A 17615-nucleotide genomic window follows, 5' to 3' on the forward strand; every position below is an offset into this window, starting at 1 on the left:
ATTTAGGAATTAAGTAGGTTTAAATGAGGTCTTAGGGTAGGTCCTCATGATGGATTAGTGCCCTTCTAAGTAGACATGTCTCTTTCTCTGCAATGTGAAAACACAGTGAGACAGCAGCCCTCTGCAAGCCAGAAAGACAGCTCTCACCAGAACCCAACCAGGCTAGCGCCCTGGTCTTGGGCTTCCCAGCCTCTCAAATTGTGTGAAATAAAGGTCTGTTGTTTATGCCACCCCACCTATGGCATTTTGTTGTAGCAGCTTGAGCAAACTAATACAATGAGTTCATACAGGTAATACACTTAGAAAAATGCTCAGCATTCACCAAATGCTCAAACATTAGCCATTACCAGAAACAGTCCACTGCAATTAAGTTCTACAAAAGAGACTGAGCCAGGGGCACCTGGGTGGCGCAGTCAGTTAGGCTTCTGACTCTTGGTTTCGGCTCAGGTCATGATCTCACAGTTGGTGAGTCTAAGCCCCGCATCGGGCTCTACGCTGACAGTGCAGAACCTGCTTGGGATTCCCTCTCTCCCTCTCTCTCTGCCCCTCCCCCCCCCACTCTCTATCTCTCTCTTTCAATAAATAAATAAATAAACAAACTTAAAAAAAAAAAAAAAAAAAGACCGGGGTGCCTGGGTGGCTCAGTGGGTTGAGCGGCCGACTTTGGCTCAGGTCATGATCTCACAGTCTGTGGGCTCGAGCCCCACATCAGGCTCTGTGCTGACAGCTCGGAGTCAGGAGCCTGCTTTGGATTCTGTGTCTCCCTCTCTCTCTGCCCCTCCCCCACTCATGCTGTCAAAAATAAATCAACATTAAAAATAAAATAAAAAATGAAAAATAAAAAAGAGGGGGAGAGAGAGAGAGAGAGAGAGAGAGAGAGAGACTGAGCTAGAACCCAACACTGAATTCTTAAGCTTTGCTTATTTCCTGTGAGGGGAAAATTTTACTCAAACAAAAAACACCCTTCACCCCTCAAAACCAAGCAAACAAAAACCACTATTCAGCAGAACAGACAAAAACATCAAGAATTCATTCAGTCCTTATCGTGTGTCAGGTACTATTTTCTGCCCTTCTAAGGGCTTTTTTTTTTTAATTTATTTTTTTTAATTTATTTTTGAGACAGTGAGAGACACAGCATGAGCAGAGGAGGGGTAGAGACAGAGGGAGACACAGAATCCTAAGCAGGCTCCAGGTTCTGAGCTGTCAGCACAGAGCCCAACGTGGGGCTCAAACTCACGAGCTGTGAGATCATGACCTGAGCCGAAGTTGGATGCTTAACTGACTGAGCCACCCAGGTGCCCCTTTAAAAAAATTTTTTTTTTTAATTTATAAGGGCTTTTAAATGTTAACTTGTTTATGCAATAACTTCTTTCTAGATAGGTCTCCTGAGGCAAAAGAAACAAAAACAAAAATAAAATATTGGGACTACACCAAAATAAAAAACTTATGCACAACAAAGGAAACAATCAACAAAACTAAAAGGCAACCTACTGAACGGGAGAAGATATTTACAAATGACATATTCAATAAAGTGCTAGTATCCAAACTATATAAAGAACTTACAAAACTCAACACCTAAAAACGAAATAATCCTATTTAAAAATGGGCAGAAGACATGAACAGTCATTTTTCCAAAGAACACACCCAGATGGCCAACACAGAAAAGAAATTCATCATCACTTATCATTAGGGAAATACAAATCAAAACTACAATGAGGTATTACCTCATGCCTATCAGAAGGCTAAAACCAACAACACAGGAAACAATAGGTGTTAGCTAGGATGTGGGAAAAGGGGAACCCTCTTGCACTCTTGGTGGGAATGCAAACTATGTAGCCATTCTGGAAAGCAGTATGGAGGATCCTTGGTTAAAAACAGAATTACCCTACAACCCAGCAATCACACTACTGGGTATTTACCCAAAGGATACAAAAATACTAATTCAAAGGATACAGGCATCCCTATGTTTACAACAGCATTATCTACAATAGCCAAATTATGGTAACAGCCCAAGTGTCCATCGATTGATAAATGAATAAAGTGTAGTATGTATGTGTATATACACATGTACACACATACATACATACAATGGAATATTACTCAGCTATAAAAAAGAATGAAATCTTGCCATTCGCAAAGATGTGGATCGAACTAGAGAATAGAATGCTGAGCAAAATAAGTCAGAGAAAGACAAAGACCATCTGATTTCACTCCTGTGTAATTTTTTTTTTCATACATGAAATTTAAAACCAAACAAAGGGGCAAAAAAGAGAGAGAGGCAAACCAAGAAACAGACTCTTAACTTTAGAGAGAACACTCTGACGGTCACCAGAGGGAAGTGGAGGGGGCAAGGATGAAACAGGTGATAGGGATTAAGGAGTGCACCTACTGTGACAAGCACCGGGTGTTGTGTGGAAATGTTGGATCACTATGTTGAACACCTGAAACTAATATTACACTTTATGTTAACTGGAACACAAAGAGAAACTTAAAAAGGGGTGCCTGGGTGGGTCAGTCGGCTAAAGCGTCCAACTCTTGATTTCCACTGAGGTCATGATCCCAGGGTCATTGGGACTGGGCCCTGAGCTGGGCTCTGCACTGAGCATGGAGCCTGCTTAAGATTCTCTCTCCCCACCCCACCCCCACTCACCCTGCTTGCACTCTTTCAAAACAAATTGTTTTAATAAAATATTAACTTATTTAATTCTTACTACAGCCCTATTACCTACTGCTACTGTTCCCATTTAAAAAAAAATTTTTTTCAACGTTTATTTATTTTTGGGACAGAGAGAGCATGAACAGGGGAGGGGCAGAGAGAGAGGAAGACACAGAATCTGAAACAGGCTCCAGGCTCCAAGCCATCAGCCCAGAGCCTGACGCGGGGCTCGAACTCACGGACCGCGAGATCGTGACCTGGCTGAAGTCAGACGCTTAACCGACTGCGCCACCCAGGCGCCCCTACTGTTCCCATTTTAAAAGTGAGGAAACTAAGACCTGGGGAGGTTAAGTGACTTGTCACACAGCTAAGCTGGGTTAAGCCTGGTTCTGAATCCATGTAGCCTGGCTTCATAATGTTCCCAACCATCACTCTATACTCGCTCTGTATGTTAACAGTCTACTCCAACACTGACAAAGAACAGTAGTAACTAGATGGATTACACTGAGTATACCTGAACGTCTTTAATAGGTAAATACCTTTTTAAAACTGAGCCATAACTTGCTTCTTAATGACAGACTAAAATAAGACCCAGCAAGATTACTTGCATATAATGAAATCAAATTAAAAAATGTGTAAAACCAGGGGCGCCTGGGTGGGCTCAGTCGGTTAAGCATCCTACTTCGGCTTACGTCATGATCCCACAACTTGTAGGTTTGAGCCCTGCATCGGGCTCTGTGCTGACAGCTCAGAGCCTGGAACTTGCTTCAGATTCTGTGTCTCCCTCTCTCTCTGCCCCTTCCCCTGCTCACGCTTTGTCTCTCTCTCTCCAAAAATAAACATTAAAAATTTAAAAAAATAAATAAAAATTAAAATGTGTAAAACCAAAAAGACTAACATAGTTCTTATACCTGCTGCTTTCAAAACCATTATAGGTACACAACAATAAAAAGACTGACCTTAAAAAAAAAAACAACAAAAAAAGGATGACCAAAAACATTTACAAAGAGAAAACATCTTAGGAATAGTAGTTCAAAGTTGAAAAGTACAAAAACAATGGAGAAAAATATCTCTTAACAGAATCTAACATTTACTAATGCAATGGCTGGAAAAATAAAAAGAAAAATGAAGAGATCTGTCTATGAAAATAACATCAGTTTACAAATGTGCAATCAATTCAGGTTTACTTATATGAATTTATTAAATGTGCATGATTCAATGTGCAAGCCTGAATAATGTGAATATTTTGAAACGGACACTATTGTATCACGCATGTTAAAAACACTCTTGAATGAGCCAGTCCACATTTTTTGGTAAGTGGCAGTACAAAAAGATTACATTTTGTTGATGGCACAATGTTCCTTGAAGTGAATGTTAGCTTCTAAGGCAGTGCCCTAAGTTTCAAGGATTAAAATCACTTTATATAAAGAGAGCTGTTCCTGATACAGATGTGATACAATTGTGCACAGTGCTGAGGAAGAAAAAAGGCTGTGGGAAGCACTACCCCAAAGGCAAAGATGCCATGTACACTCTACCCTACAGCAACTTTTCCATGGGAAAGCAATTCAGTGAAAAAGAATTATAAAGAAATATAGAGGGGCGCCTGGGTGGCGCCGTCGGTTAAGCGTCCGACTTCAGCCAGGTCACGATCTCGCGGTCCGTGAGTTCGAGCCCCGCGTCAGGCTCTGGGCTGATGGCTCAGAGCCTGGAGCCTGTTTCCGATTCTGTGTCTCCCTCTCTCTCTGCCCCTCCCCCGTTCATGCTCTGTCTCCCTCTGTCCCAAAAATAAATAAACGTTGAAAAAAAAAAAAATTAAAAAAAAAAAAAAAAAAGAAATATAGAGAGAATGCTTTAAATTTATAAGAAAAGAATATGAACCAATACACATGATTTAAAACAGTGCCCTATACTTCAATAAATGGTGCTGGGAAAACTAGACAGCTACATGCAAAAGATGAAACCGTCTGGAAAACAGGATGAAGGTCCCTCAAAAAAAAAAAAAAAAAAAAAAAAAGATGAGAATAGACCACTTTCTCACACCACACTCAAAAATAAAATCAAAAGGGATTAAAGGCCTAAATGTCAGACCTGAAACCATAAAACTCCCAGAAGAAACCAAGGCAGTAATTTCTTTGACATTGGCCATAGAAACATTCTTCTAGATGTCTCCTCAGACAATTGAAACAAACGTGAAATTACACTATTGAGACTACACCAAAATAAAAAGCTTTTATGCAGCAAAGGAAACCATCAACAAAACAATAAAGCAACCTACTAAATGAAAGAGGATATTTACAAACCATATACCCAATAAGGGGTCAATATCCAAAATACAGGATATTAAACTAGAATCCTCAATAAACTTCTCATATACTAATTTTAGTTCTGAATACCAAATTTATTAACCCTTAACTTATTAAAGCCAAGTCCTTAGATATATGAAGAAATTAACGTTTAAAGTAATGGATACAATTTTATCTTCAGAACAAAGAACTGCAACTTTTGGATCCATTCCAAAAGCCACCTTCAGTGCCATTAAGACTCACTTTGGCCTGCAGAACCAACTTGTTTACCATTTTTAGTGCAAGATAAACTCCCTCCCTCCTACTTCTCTCTCTCTCTCTCTCTCTCTCTCTCTCACACACACACACACACACACACACACACACACAGGACTTCAAAATTACAATGATATAAATGGAAAACAATCATTAGGAAAGCATTAGGAATTTATACAGGGCAATATGCTTACAGTATCTTACATGAGAAATGCTTTGCAGTTTATACTCTTTTAAGTGCATTATTTTATTAATTCATCCATCATGAGCAGATGAAATTATCTCTATTTAAAAAAAATTTTTTTTAACATTTATTTATTTTTGAGAGACAGAGAGAGGCAGAGTATGAGTAATGGAGGGGCAGAGAGAGAGGGAGACACAGAATTCGAAGCAGGCTGCAGGCTCCGAGCTGGCAGCACAGAGCCCGATGCCAGGCCCGAACTCACAAACCGCGAGATCATGACCTGAGCTGAAGTCAGACGCTCCACCGACTGAACTACCCAGGCGCCCCGAAATTATCTCTATTTTAAAGATGAGAAAGCCAAGGTTAAGAAAGTTAGCTTGAGACAGTTAGCTCGAGGTCAAGTTAGACATTTCACTAAGTGGCAAAGCCAGGACTTAAATTAGGACTACCTGTTCCTAGTTCAGGGTCTCTAAAACCCCAACTAGGATTGGCCAAATTTAGAAATCAAACAAAGTATGTAAAAAGGCTATGCAAGACTAAAAAGAACAAGAAGGATTTTATTATGAAGATCATTAATCATTTGCTAATGCACCAGTGAAATACCTATGCCAAGCCCCTAATCCGAGCAATTAAATCTCTCTAGGCCAGTCATCAAGACTTTCAAAAGAGGTCCACAGAATTCTAACATGCACCAGGGTTGAAAATTTCAGATCTCCATTAGATGATACAAATGGCAACAGTGCATTACAAACACGTTTTTCAATTATTTTTATTTTTACATTTTCCTATGAATTAACCATCAGTTCTTAATTAGACATAGTGACAGAATTTAATAAAACCCAAAGTGCTGACCTTAAAGACCTCAGTATTAGCTATAAGAAAGGTGTATAACTCTACATTAAGAGTAATCACACAAAAATGTTTTAAAAAAAATCTGTTCTAGTTGATACTTAGGAGTATTCAGTTAAAATGTACAGCCTTCAGTTTGTGCTATTAAGAACACTTAAAAATCATTATATTCATCTGAAGGAAAAAAAAATCCAACAACTTTTTGTACAATACTACATCTAAGTTGCATTCATGTTGGAATCAGAATCTTTACTGTACTAAACATAATAATTAAAAATAACAGGTGTACTGAAGGGACAAATTTGATGGCAATTTGTACCGAAAATCATTTTAAAAACACTGGATACTGAACCAATCTTACCTTTTGTAGACTTGTTGGATTCAACTGAGTTTTGTCAATTATTTTTATTGCAACCTAGAAAAAAATAAATAAATATTACAGGTTTTAAGAATTTGGTAATTATAAACTAACTGGTAATAGTTTTATAAATGCCCAAACATGTGGGCATTTACCTAAAAAACTAAAACTCAACTAGTTATAATAATATTTTATACTTTATAAATATTTTTTAATTGAAAAGAGGGGCTTCATGCAAATACGAGTATTGTTAGAACATTTATATTTAAGTTACTTATAGACATGGGGAGAAACATCTCCCACAAGGTAGAGACAGAGAAAGAAAGAGAGATTATACAATGAAAACACTTCTAAAAATAGAGGACAATGAAGCAACTCTCCCATTCCCTATTTACCAATACTTAATTTTTTTTTTAATTCCCCGGGGTGGGGGTGGGGGTGGTTGCACCGTTCCTGGAGGTACTGCAATACCAGGGGGATGTGTGGAGTGGATGGAGCAAGCTCCTATTTCACCTCCTAGTTCCAAAAACCCATTTAATATATTGTCCTCCAATAGAGGACATATCAGATATTAAACTGATAAGAAACAGATACTACACTTGATCTTAGCCAAAAGGCTGAGAAGCAACCCAGTATTTTAATTTCATCTGACTCTGACAAAATTGATCTGATCCAAGGGCAGGAAGTACAGCTTTTACAGATTTATACAGCCCAGAATGCCTTCCTCAGAGTGTCTTACACACAGTAAGAGCTTGATAATTGAGTAAATATATGAACCAACAGGTTGGATTCAATCTGAAAACTTCAAAAACATTAAAAGAAAAAAAAGAAAGAAAGAAAAGCCCTTTAGGTAGTTAAAGAAGGAAAAGGGACTAGTTCCAGAACAATCTGTAGGCTAACCAAGTGAAACATGTACAGCGGCAAAAAATGGGTCACCCAGGAGCCTTTGTTCAGAAAGGGGTGAGTAAACCCCAAGCAGTCTAAAAACAAGCCACTAAGATACAGGAAGAAAGAACTATAGTTTCTAGTTATATGTGTTTATCAATTTAAAAAAATCAGTTTTACTAATATTTACTAAATGGACCTACAGCAGCATCCTTATCTGGTAGGCTGTCATTACCAGAATAAAAGGATTTCTAGGAACTACACATATCCAGAATGAGGGGAGAGGGTGACAGTAGGGGATGGAAGGGAATATAAGTGAAGAGAGAAACTTTGCCATGAACTGAGGAACATAATTAACTCAGCTTTGCATCTGAGGTCCAGAAAAACAATGACCTCACCCCACATTGATGATGCTGTTCCTACTGTGCATCCTTCAGGACACAGATCCAGTAAGAAGCACCAATGAAGAAAGGGACTATAGTCAAAGTCTGGGGAAAGCGCTTGAAGATTCTCTATGTCAATGGTGCTCCAACTTTTTGTCGCCCTTTACACCCTTAAAGATTATTGATGATCCCAAATGTGGATTATATCTATCAATATTTACCTTATTACAAATGAAAACTGAGAAATGTAAAAATAAGTATTGAACATAATAACATTCATTTCAACTAATAAGATTCAACAAATGGTGCTGGGAAAACTGGATATCCAAGAAGTTGGACTCTTACCTAACATCATCTACAAAAATTACTGCAAAGTGGATCAAATATCTAAATGTAAGATTTAGAACTATCAAACTCTTGGGACACCCAGTCAGCTCGGTCAGTAGTAGAGCGTGCAACTCTTGACCTCAGGGTTGTGAGTTCGAGCTCCATGCTCGAACAACAGCAAAAAACTATCAAACTCTTAGAAGAAAAACATACAACAAAAGCTTCACAACACCTGACTGAGCAATGGTTTCTTGGACGACACAAAAGGCACAGGCAACAAAAGAAAAAACCCAGCCAAATCAGACTATAAAATTTTTAAATTTTGTGCATCAAAAGACAATATCAACAGAGTATAAAAAGGCAACACAGAGAATGCTAGAAAATATGTGCAAATCAAAGATGTGATATGCGATTAATATCCAGAACATATAGAGAACTCCTAAAGCTCAACAACAAAAACCCAATTTAAAAATGGGTGAAAGACTTAAAGAGACATTTATTCAAAGAAGATATACAGTGGATATCTCAAACAATGCAAGGTTTCAGGGTACCACCCCTCTCCAGCACAAATATCGATGATAGCTTTTGACTCCCCCAAAACTTAAGTACTAAAAGCCTACTGTTGAGCTGAAACCTTACCAATAACAGTCGATTAATACATATTTTGTACGTTATGTGTATTCTTAAACTAAGCTAGAGAAAAGAAAATCTCATTAAGAAAATGATACAGAAGATAAAATATATTCATAGTACTGTACTACTGCATTTATTGAGAAAAAAATCTATGTATAAGTAGACCTGCACAGTTCAAGCCGTGTGGTTCAAGGGTCAACTGTACAAATGGCCAGTAAGCACATAAAAAAGATACTTAACATCACTGATCATTAGGGAAATGCAAATCACAACTACGAGATGCTACTTCACACCCATCAAGATGGCTACTATAAAAACAAACAAACAAACCTGTAAGAAAACAACAAGTTGTAAGGATGTTAGGAAATTGGAACCCTATGCACTGTTAGTAGGAATGTAAAATGGTACAGCTGTGGAAAACAGTATAGAGTGCCTCAAAAACATTAAAAATAGAATTACCATATAATAGAGCAATTCCATTTCTGGGTATGTACCCAGAAAGCAGGGACTTAAATAGATTCTTGTACAGCCGTGTTCATAGCAGCATTATTCACAATAGCTAAGACATGGAAGACACCCTAGCATCCACTAAGTGATGAATGGGTAAGTCTAATGTGGTGTCTCATACAGTAGAGTATTATTCAGTCTTAAAAAGGGAAGAAATTTTGAAACATGCTACAGCATGAATGAACCTTGAGGACACTATGCTAAATGAAGTAAGCCAGACACAAAAGTACAAATACTATACGATTCCACTTTATGAGGTTCCTAGAAAGTTCACATTCATAGACACATAAAATAGAACGGGGAATGCCAGGAGATGAGGAAAGGAAAGAATGGGGAGTCAGTGTTTAATGGGTATAAAGTTTCAGCTTTACAAGATGAAAAAAGGTCTGGAGATACATGAAGGTGATGGCGGCACATTATAAATGTATTCAAAACTACTGAAACATACACTTAAAACCAGTTAAAATGGTAAATATTATGTTATGTGTATTTTATCACAATAAAAAAAACTGGGAAAAAAACCCCATTATATGTTAATATAAATAACATCAGTTTGAAATTTTCATATATCCTTCTGTATTCAATCTGTTGTGATACCACACATCATAGAGCCTCTGAAAAATTTTACTTTACATTCATGAGAAAGAGTGGAAAAAGTAATGTCTTAATAGTATTACAAAAATAGCGTAGACTTTGCAGACCCCCTAAAATGTTCTCGGAGAAATCTCCAGAAATCTCTTCATATTAACACTTAAAAAAAAAAAAAAAAAAAAAAACTCAAAAAAAACAAACTACCCTGCTTCAATTGGTCTAAAGTCTCCATCGCCTAAGTTATTTGATCACTACCTATGAACCCATTAATCTCCAGAGGGGCTAAAGAAACACTGTTAACAAGGCATGTCTGACCCTGGAGTGGAAGGACCCACCACCTCATCCCATCCTCACCTGGGGAGGTTAAAAAAAAAAAAAAAAAATCAGAATTGGAGAAGCAGAGAGTTAGCATGTTATGTGCTTGAAAAAAGCAAAGACAGAATTCTAATTCTGTATTCGGAAAATCGAGGTCTTGATGGAAACTACAGTAAATAAAGCGAAAGGAAATACTGGTGGCTGGAATATACAAACAATGACCACCCTGTTCATATCTCACTTGGTGACTGCCTTACTATTATAACCCTAGCACACTACCAGGGACATAAATAGCATTTAATAAATGCCTCCTGCACTGATGTGAGGCCCTGAACCTCCATAATCAGTGAGCACACACATTAGAGATAGAGACAGAGGAGTGAAGAAATAGGATTTCTGGTGTTTTAACAGATATCAGTGTGATTTTTAAAATTACATGGGGCGCCTGGGTGGCGCAGTCGGTTAAGCGTCCGACTTCAGCCAGGTCACGATCTCGCGGTCCGTGAGTTCGAGCCCCGCGTCAGGCTCTGGGCTGATGGCTCGGAGCCTGGAGCCTGTTTCCGATTATGTGTCTCCCTCTCTCTCTGCCCCTCCCCCGTTCATGCTCTGTCTCTCTCTGTCCCAAAAATAAATAAACGTTGAAAAAAAATAAAAAATAAATAAAATTACATTATTTTTTTTTTGGTTAATATTTATTTTTGAGAGAGAAAGAAGAGTGAGGCAGAGCACAGGAGGGAGAGGGGCAGAGAGAGAGGGAGACACAGAATCCGAAGCAGGCTCCAGGCTCCCAGCTGTCAGCACAGAGCCTGACGCAGGGCTTGAACACACAAACCATGAGATCAAGACCTGAGCCGAAGTCAGACACAACTGACTGAGTCACCCAGGTGCCCCATAAAAATTACATTATTTTAAAGTTTAATTAATTAATTTTATTCGAATTTTACTTTCATAAGTAATTTTGTGTGGCATCTATAGATCTCCCAATTTCCAAAGAAATCATACTATTCTTTTCTGGCCACCATTCTGTTTTCCTCCCCCTTCTCATGGCCAGATCTAGCACATACGCTGCCTTTCTGGTTCTTCTTCCCTCTGATCTTCTGAGACCTGGTTTCTATTCTCACGACCAGACTCTTGATCACTAGCCACTTTTGGCTCTGTTCAGTATCTGTCTTTTACTCTAAAGATTCTGTTAAGCATTTTCTTTTTCAAATACTGCTATTCAAATAGTATTTAAAGCAAAAACAGGAGCAAAAATATGTCTCATTCAGCTAAATCAAACTGTAGAAGAGAGTCATTTTATTAAAAGTAAGTGTCCTAGAGTGAAACACTGTCATTTAACATGATGGTGTATGTGTGGCAATGAAGCCTGAGGGGGAAGTTCCTAATCCCCTCTTCCTTTCCAGCTCCTTGCTGGGATGACTCAACTACCAAAATAACCTTGGCCCAGAGCTGGAGCCTGCAGGAGAGTTCTGACCTTGAGGTCAATAAAAAAGGCAATTGCGGGGGCATCACCAGGTGCCTGAGAAAGATAGAGACTGTAGAGAAGACCACACACACACACACACACACACACACACACACACACACCCACCCACCCACCCACCCACCCAAGGACATGGAGTTTTCTGGAGGTTTTTTTGGGGGGGGGTTGGGGTGGGGGAGGGCATGCACAGCAAAAGCCAAGGGAGTTCACTAGGCGAGGAAAGAGGAGTGTCCCTGCCACTTGTTGTGTAAAGTTCTGGGAAATTCCATTTTTCACCCTGATGCCAGAAACAAAGTGGAAAATTACAAAATAGGGATAAAGACAGCTCATACATGAGAAGGACTTCCCCAAGATATGTCACCCTAGCTGGCCCCACAAACCTATAGCAAACACCGACCAGAGAAATAAATATCCTTATCTTCCACTTCCTGTCAATTTTCTACTGGTCAAAAGGCCCCAATATCCTGCTCCCGACATGCATAAAAGCATCCACAAACACTAAAAGAGCAGGCAAAAAAAGAATCCCAAGTCCTTTAAGAGAATGCAGTAGCCCAGAAGGATGAATTATTAGTCAGCTCAGGCTGCCATAGCAAAAATGGCATAGGCTGAATGGCTTAAACAACAGAAATTTCTTTTCTCACAGATTAGGAGGCTGAAGTCTAAGATCAGAGTCTGACCAACACAGTCAGTTCCTGGTGAGGTTTCTCCTCTGGGCTTGCAGATGGCTCCCTTCTCACAGTGTCCTTACATGGTAGAGAGGAGCCAAGCTCTCTGGTGTCTCTTCCTATAAGGACACTTAACCTACTGGATCAGGACCCTACCTTTGTGACCTAATTTAACCTAACTACTTCCACAAAAGCCCTATCTCCAAATACACAGGGGGTTAGGATTTAATATATGATATTGAAAGACACAATTCAGTCCATAGCAATGAACACCAAGCCAAACAACTACAGTACCTGACTACAAAATAAAACTCCAAATTAAAACATAAGGCACAACACATGGAAGAATGTCACAAACATAAAGTGCAGTGAAAGAGGCAAACACAAAATATATACCATGATTCCATTAATACAATGTTAAGAAAAAAAAAATATCTACGGTGCTAGAAGTCAGGATAGTGGTCACCTTGGGAAAGAAGGGCAGACAGGTAATTAGACGATAGAAGGGAAGCTTCCGGAGTTCAAGTCATAGTATAGTTTTGCCCTGGGTCGTGGTTATGCAAATGTGCTTACTTTGTGCTAATTCATCAAGGTGTACACTTACAATGTGGGCACTTTTTCTGGATGTGTGTTGTATTTCAATAAAGAGTTTATTTTTTAAAAAGTCAATCACGACTCTAAATAACCATAATGAAAAAAACAGTAGGTAACGTTTAAAACTGAAAAATAAGAGCATGCTATGTGTCAACTATACTTCAATAAAAACAATTTTTAAAGAATAAAAGCATGTTAAAGATATAGTAGTAAAACCTAAAGAATCAGTTTATATTGTACACCGAAAACTACTATAACACTGAATGTTAACTAACTGGAATTAAAAGTAAAACTTAAAAAAAAAAAAAGGAATCCGTTTAGAAGACTGAAAAGTGACTATCTTGGAAGAGTAGGGAATGGAGGTGGGGGATCAAGGGACACTTTTTTTTAAACAAGCCTGTACTCTTTAAACTGTGTAATATATTGGGGCACCTGGGTGGTGCAGTCGGTTAAGCGTCCGACTTCAGCCAGGTCACGATCTCACGGTCCGTGAGTTCGAGCCCCGCGTCAGGCTCTGGGCTGATGGCTCAGAGCCTGGAGCCTGCTTCCGATTCTGTGTCTCCCTCTCTCTCTGCCCCTCCCCCGTTCATGCTCTGTCTCTCTCTGTCCCCAAAATAAATAAACATTGAAAAAAAAATTAAAAAAATAAATAAATAAATAAACTGTGTAATATATAACTTGAATAAGTAAGCAGATGTGGGGCACCTGGGTGGCTCAGTCAGTTAAGCATCTGACTCTTGATTTTTCCTCAGGTCATGATCTCATGGTGCATGAGTTCAAGTCCTGCAGTGGGCTCTGTGCTGACAGCACGGAGCCTGCTTGGGATTCTCTCTCTTTCTCCCTCCCCCCCCGCCCCTGCCCCCCTCAAAATAAATAACTAAATGATTTTTCATAACCATAATGAGACATTTGGTTAAAGATAGCATCATATACATTTCTCTCTTCTCCCACCTGATGGCCCAGCTAAAAAATAATGACAAATAATGGCAAAGAGAATGAGAGAGGTACCATCAGTATACAAGCGACTTTAAACAATTTCTGGAAAATAAAAATCTGAAGCACATGTGGCAGGGTGCATACAAGCCTAGGGTGTACTCAAAGAAGGCTACAATCCATGAAAAACTTAACTGAGGAAATCACTTTGTGCTGTGTATGTGGAAGGTCCCAAGCTATATAAGAGCAACTTTCCTACTGGCTACCTGGAAGCTAAGCTGGGCACTTGACCAGCAGCTTCCATAAACCCCATCCTATGTAGAGGGCTCTCAGTTTGCTTCCTAGTGCTCCCCTCTTGAAAACATTAACAGTGAATCAAAAACCATCAGATATACAAGGAAAGCCTATGACTTTCCCTAATACCCTTCTCCATGTATCTGTTCAGGGAAAACACCAGATAACTGAGTCTTCTTTTTCAAAAACAGAGACAGTTGATTATTGTCGGGTATGGTAATTATGTTCTATAAAGCCACTGTGAACACTGAATCAGCAAATACTGGAAGCACTGTTCCTAGAAGAAATACAGGGTTAGGCTCCTTTGGGCCCCGGATCATAAAAATTTTCACCAACTGATCAATATAACCTTGTTTTATGTGTGTTTCTCTTTAAGGACACCTTATTTACTACATATCATTGATTCGTTAACATAGAATTCTCAGCCAACAGCAGAATTTAATTCACATCTGAATGAGGCTTATCTAACATATGTGTTTTCTTTATCAGGCACAACACAGCCTTGCACTTAGAAACACTGGCCAGGGGACACCTGGGTAGCTCAGTCGGTTAAGCATCAAACTTCAGCTTGGGACATGATCTCACAGTTCCTGGGTTCGAGCCCTGTGTCGGGCTCTATGCTGACAGCTTGGAGCCTGGAGCCTGCTTCGGATTCTGTCTCCCTCTCTCTCTGCCCCTCCCCCACTCATGCTCTGTCTCTCAAAAAATAAAATAAAAAACCCACAAAACACTGGCTAGTACTTCAGGCCAACTCATGGGGGCCATTTTAAACAGCAAAGTTGACAACAAAAAGCACAAAAATGCAAAAAACACGGACTACACAGACCACAAAAAAGAGCATTTGTTTATAGTACGAAAGCTGAAACAAGGCAGAGAACATCATCACCTTGTTGGAGCTCAACTGGGGATGCACACATTGGGCAATTCAAACTTTTTGATGCTTTGTGCATGTCCACAAATACTGCAAAAGCACCACAAGTATTGATTCTGGAATTACAAACTGTAGTGAGTAGGTGAATTTACAAATAAGATCAACCATATCTGTCCTAGAGATGGGTGGTGGTGACGGTTGCACAACAATGCAATTGTACTTAATGCCACTGAACTGTACACTTAAAATGGTTAAGACTGTAGTTTTGTTATATACATTTTATAATAAAAGAGTGTAACAACTGTGTGATTAAGTGATTCTTAATTTGTACAAATTGGGTTAGGCGAGGCTTTTCTCTTTTTCTGCACACTAACTGTAAATACTCCACCTTCAGATTATACTAAAAGCCAGATGACCATCTTTATACTTTTCAGTTATACCTGTTATTGGAATACGAGGCTCTTTTGCCCTTCTGCTTGCTTGCTCGCTTCTAGATCTACTACTATTCATTTCCAACTGAAGCAAATTGTTCTGGGTATTAACACTTTTTGGCAGTCACTACAGTTGTTTTGAATACATGTTCAATTAATCATGCCCCCTCCTGCCACCAAATTCCTACTTGTTGAGTTTTAGCATAGTATCAGAGAACAATATTTGCAATCATCCCAAAGAAGAATTAAGATACTCCTCTCTTCTAGCTACCGTTTCTGTATGAGGTTAGATTTTCTTCATAAACTTCAACTGAAACAGTATACGGGCGCAATTTGAATGCAGAAGAATGTATGAAAAATCCAGCTACCTTATATTAAGCCAGATACTAAAGAGATTTGCAAAAATTAAAACAATGTCACTCTTCTCAATAACTAGCTTTGAACAATAGAGTCTCTTTTCATAAAAATGTTATTTATATTAAATATAATAGGTCTGTCATTACTTTAAGTGAATTAATAAATACTTGAACTTTTTTAGTGTTAACTTCTAGTACAGTAAATATCAATATATATAACCCACGTAAACAAACACTTCTGGGGAGTCCTCGCATTGAGAGGTCTAAAGGCAACCTGAGGCACAAGGAGCAGAAGGACTGTTCTCCCCAGCGCAGCTGTGCACAGCCACTAAGCCTACTCGGAGGACCATGTGGAGGCCTGGAAAACTGCTTTGGAGGAAATTCTGAGGGACAAGGCCCAGGATACAAAATTATGACCAAAAATATATTGAAAAACATGCATATAAATATGGAGAATATACAAAAATAAAAATGGTATTCAGAATATGGTCACTGTGGTATTTTTTTCCTCTTCCAACTCTCCGAAGGCCATCTTCACCCACACAAAAAGTTGTGACTAAAATATATGACCATTAATCTAAAGTCGCAAGAAGTGGAACACATCCCAGGATGAAGTACTATGGTTTTATCATTCTTACAATCAATGACAAATGATAAACGAGGCTCCAGATCCAATTTTCCCCTTCTGGCTCCTTCAGTGCAGGAGGCAGGACACAGATGTGAGGAGGTTAACGACAGTCAAGGCACAAAGGCACAAGTGCACAGTAACAGGTTGAGAAGACAATAGTGGAAAAGATAGTTCAATAATTTTCTGAAAGAGAACAGAGAAAACTGTAACCAGAAACAACATGATTTGCCCAAAGGGCTCCAGATGGGCTTCAAACTTAGGAGGTTCTGAGAAACCACAAGCAACATTGGAGCTACTAGTAGGGCTAATTACAAGGTCAAAAGTCTGTATACACAATGTCTACTGCTCCCCAACCCAGCCAATAACCACTGGTTCCTTTTACTTTTTTTTTTTAACCACTGGTTCTTTAGAGGCTGCAGATTTATTCTGTGGAGAAGATGATGAGGTTCTGGACTCAAGGTGAATGGGCCCAGCAGAGGACAGGAATGAGGCATGGACATGAAATGGAAAATGAAGGGTCAGACTGCCACAAAGGGGTTGGACCACCAGCTCCTCCCAGGCAGAAGAGAGGATTCTCATTTAAAGAAACGAAATGGCCCCACGAGAAGAGATCTAAAGACTGGGGTCCTCCAATAAAAGCACCAGACAACTTCCAAAAGGAAAGCTCTGTGGTCAAACATATCCTATGCATGCAAACTCAGCTTCTGATCAGCTTCTGAAGGCTCCAACTTAAATACAAACAGATAACCAAAGATTACCAGATTCCAAAGAAAGTCTCTGTATGAAAGACAGTTACCAAGAAAGAATCCCAGAGAAAAGAGATACAGTGCAGGGAGCAAATTCTATTTAAAAAAAAAAAAAAAAAAAAAAAAAAAAAGAGGAAAGTCTTTACTATCCTCACAGGGAGTTAACAGAAGAAATGGCATTCATGACCCCACAAATGGATGCTATACAGACAAATAATCAGTGCACAAGAAAGCTGGGAGGAGGAAGAGGGCATACATAGGGACACACATACACACAAATTTAACAGAAAGCTGGGAAAATGAAATTAAAGACATCCCCCAGAAAATAAAATAGAAACACAGAGAATTTTTTTTTCCCCAGAAAAAAA

General features: G+C 39.0%; 1 protein-coding gene and 1 non-coding gene across 7 annotated transcripts in view; both read right to left on the bottom strand.

Moving 5' to 3' along the window:
• Positions 1-17615, bottom strand: part of MARK3 (microtubule affinity regulating kinase 3) — a 113663-nt gene that overhangs the window by 66976 nt on the left and 29072 nt on the right. For 5 of the 6 annotated variants that reach the window (XM_047080022.1, XM_047080019.1, XM_047080017.1 and 2 more), the window contains exon 3: positions 6609-6662. In XM_047080022.1, coding sequence (XP_046935978.1) covers positions 6609-6662 — 54 coding nt within the window. Of the gene's footprint in view, positions 1-6608; positions 6663-17615 lie in introns of those variants that run through there. The other variant, XM_047080021.1, reaches the window with a different exon arrangement.
• Positions 7043-7234, bottom strand: LOC124512675 (U2 spliceosomal RNA). Its single transcript, XR_006962198.1, has one exon. It is a non-coding gene; the product is annotated as a U2 spliceosomal RNA (small nuclear RNA).

Source organism: Lynx rufus, unplaced genomic scaffold, assembly GCF_022079265.1.
Source record: "Lynx rufus isolate CCGP_SWC_20201006 ecotype Redwood Valley unplaced genomic scaffold, mLynRuf1.p SCAF_17, whole genome shotgun sequence".
Classification (NCBI taxonomy): Eukaryota; Metazoa; Chordata; class Mammalia; order Carnivora; family Felidae; genus Lynx; species Lynx rufus.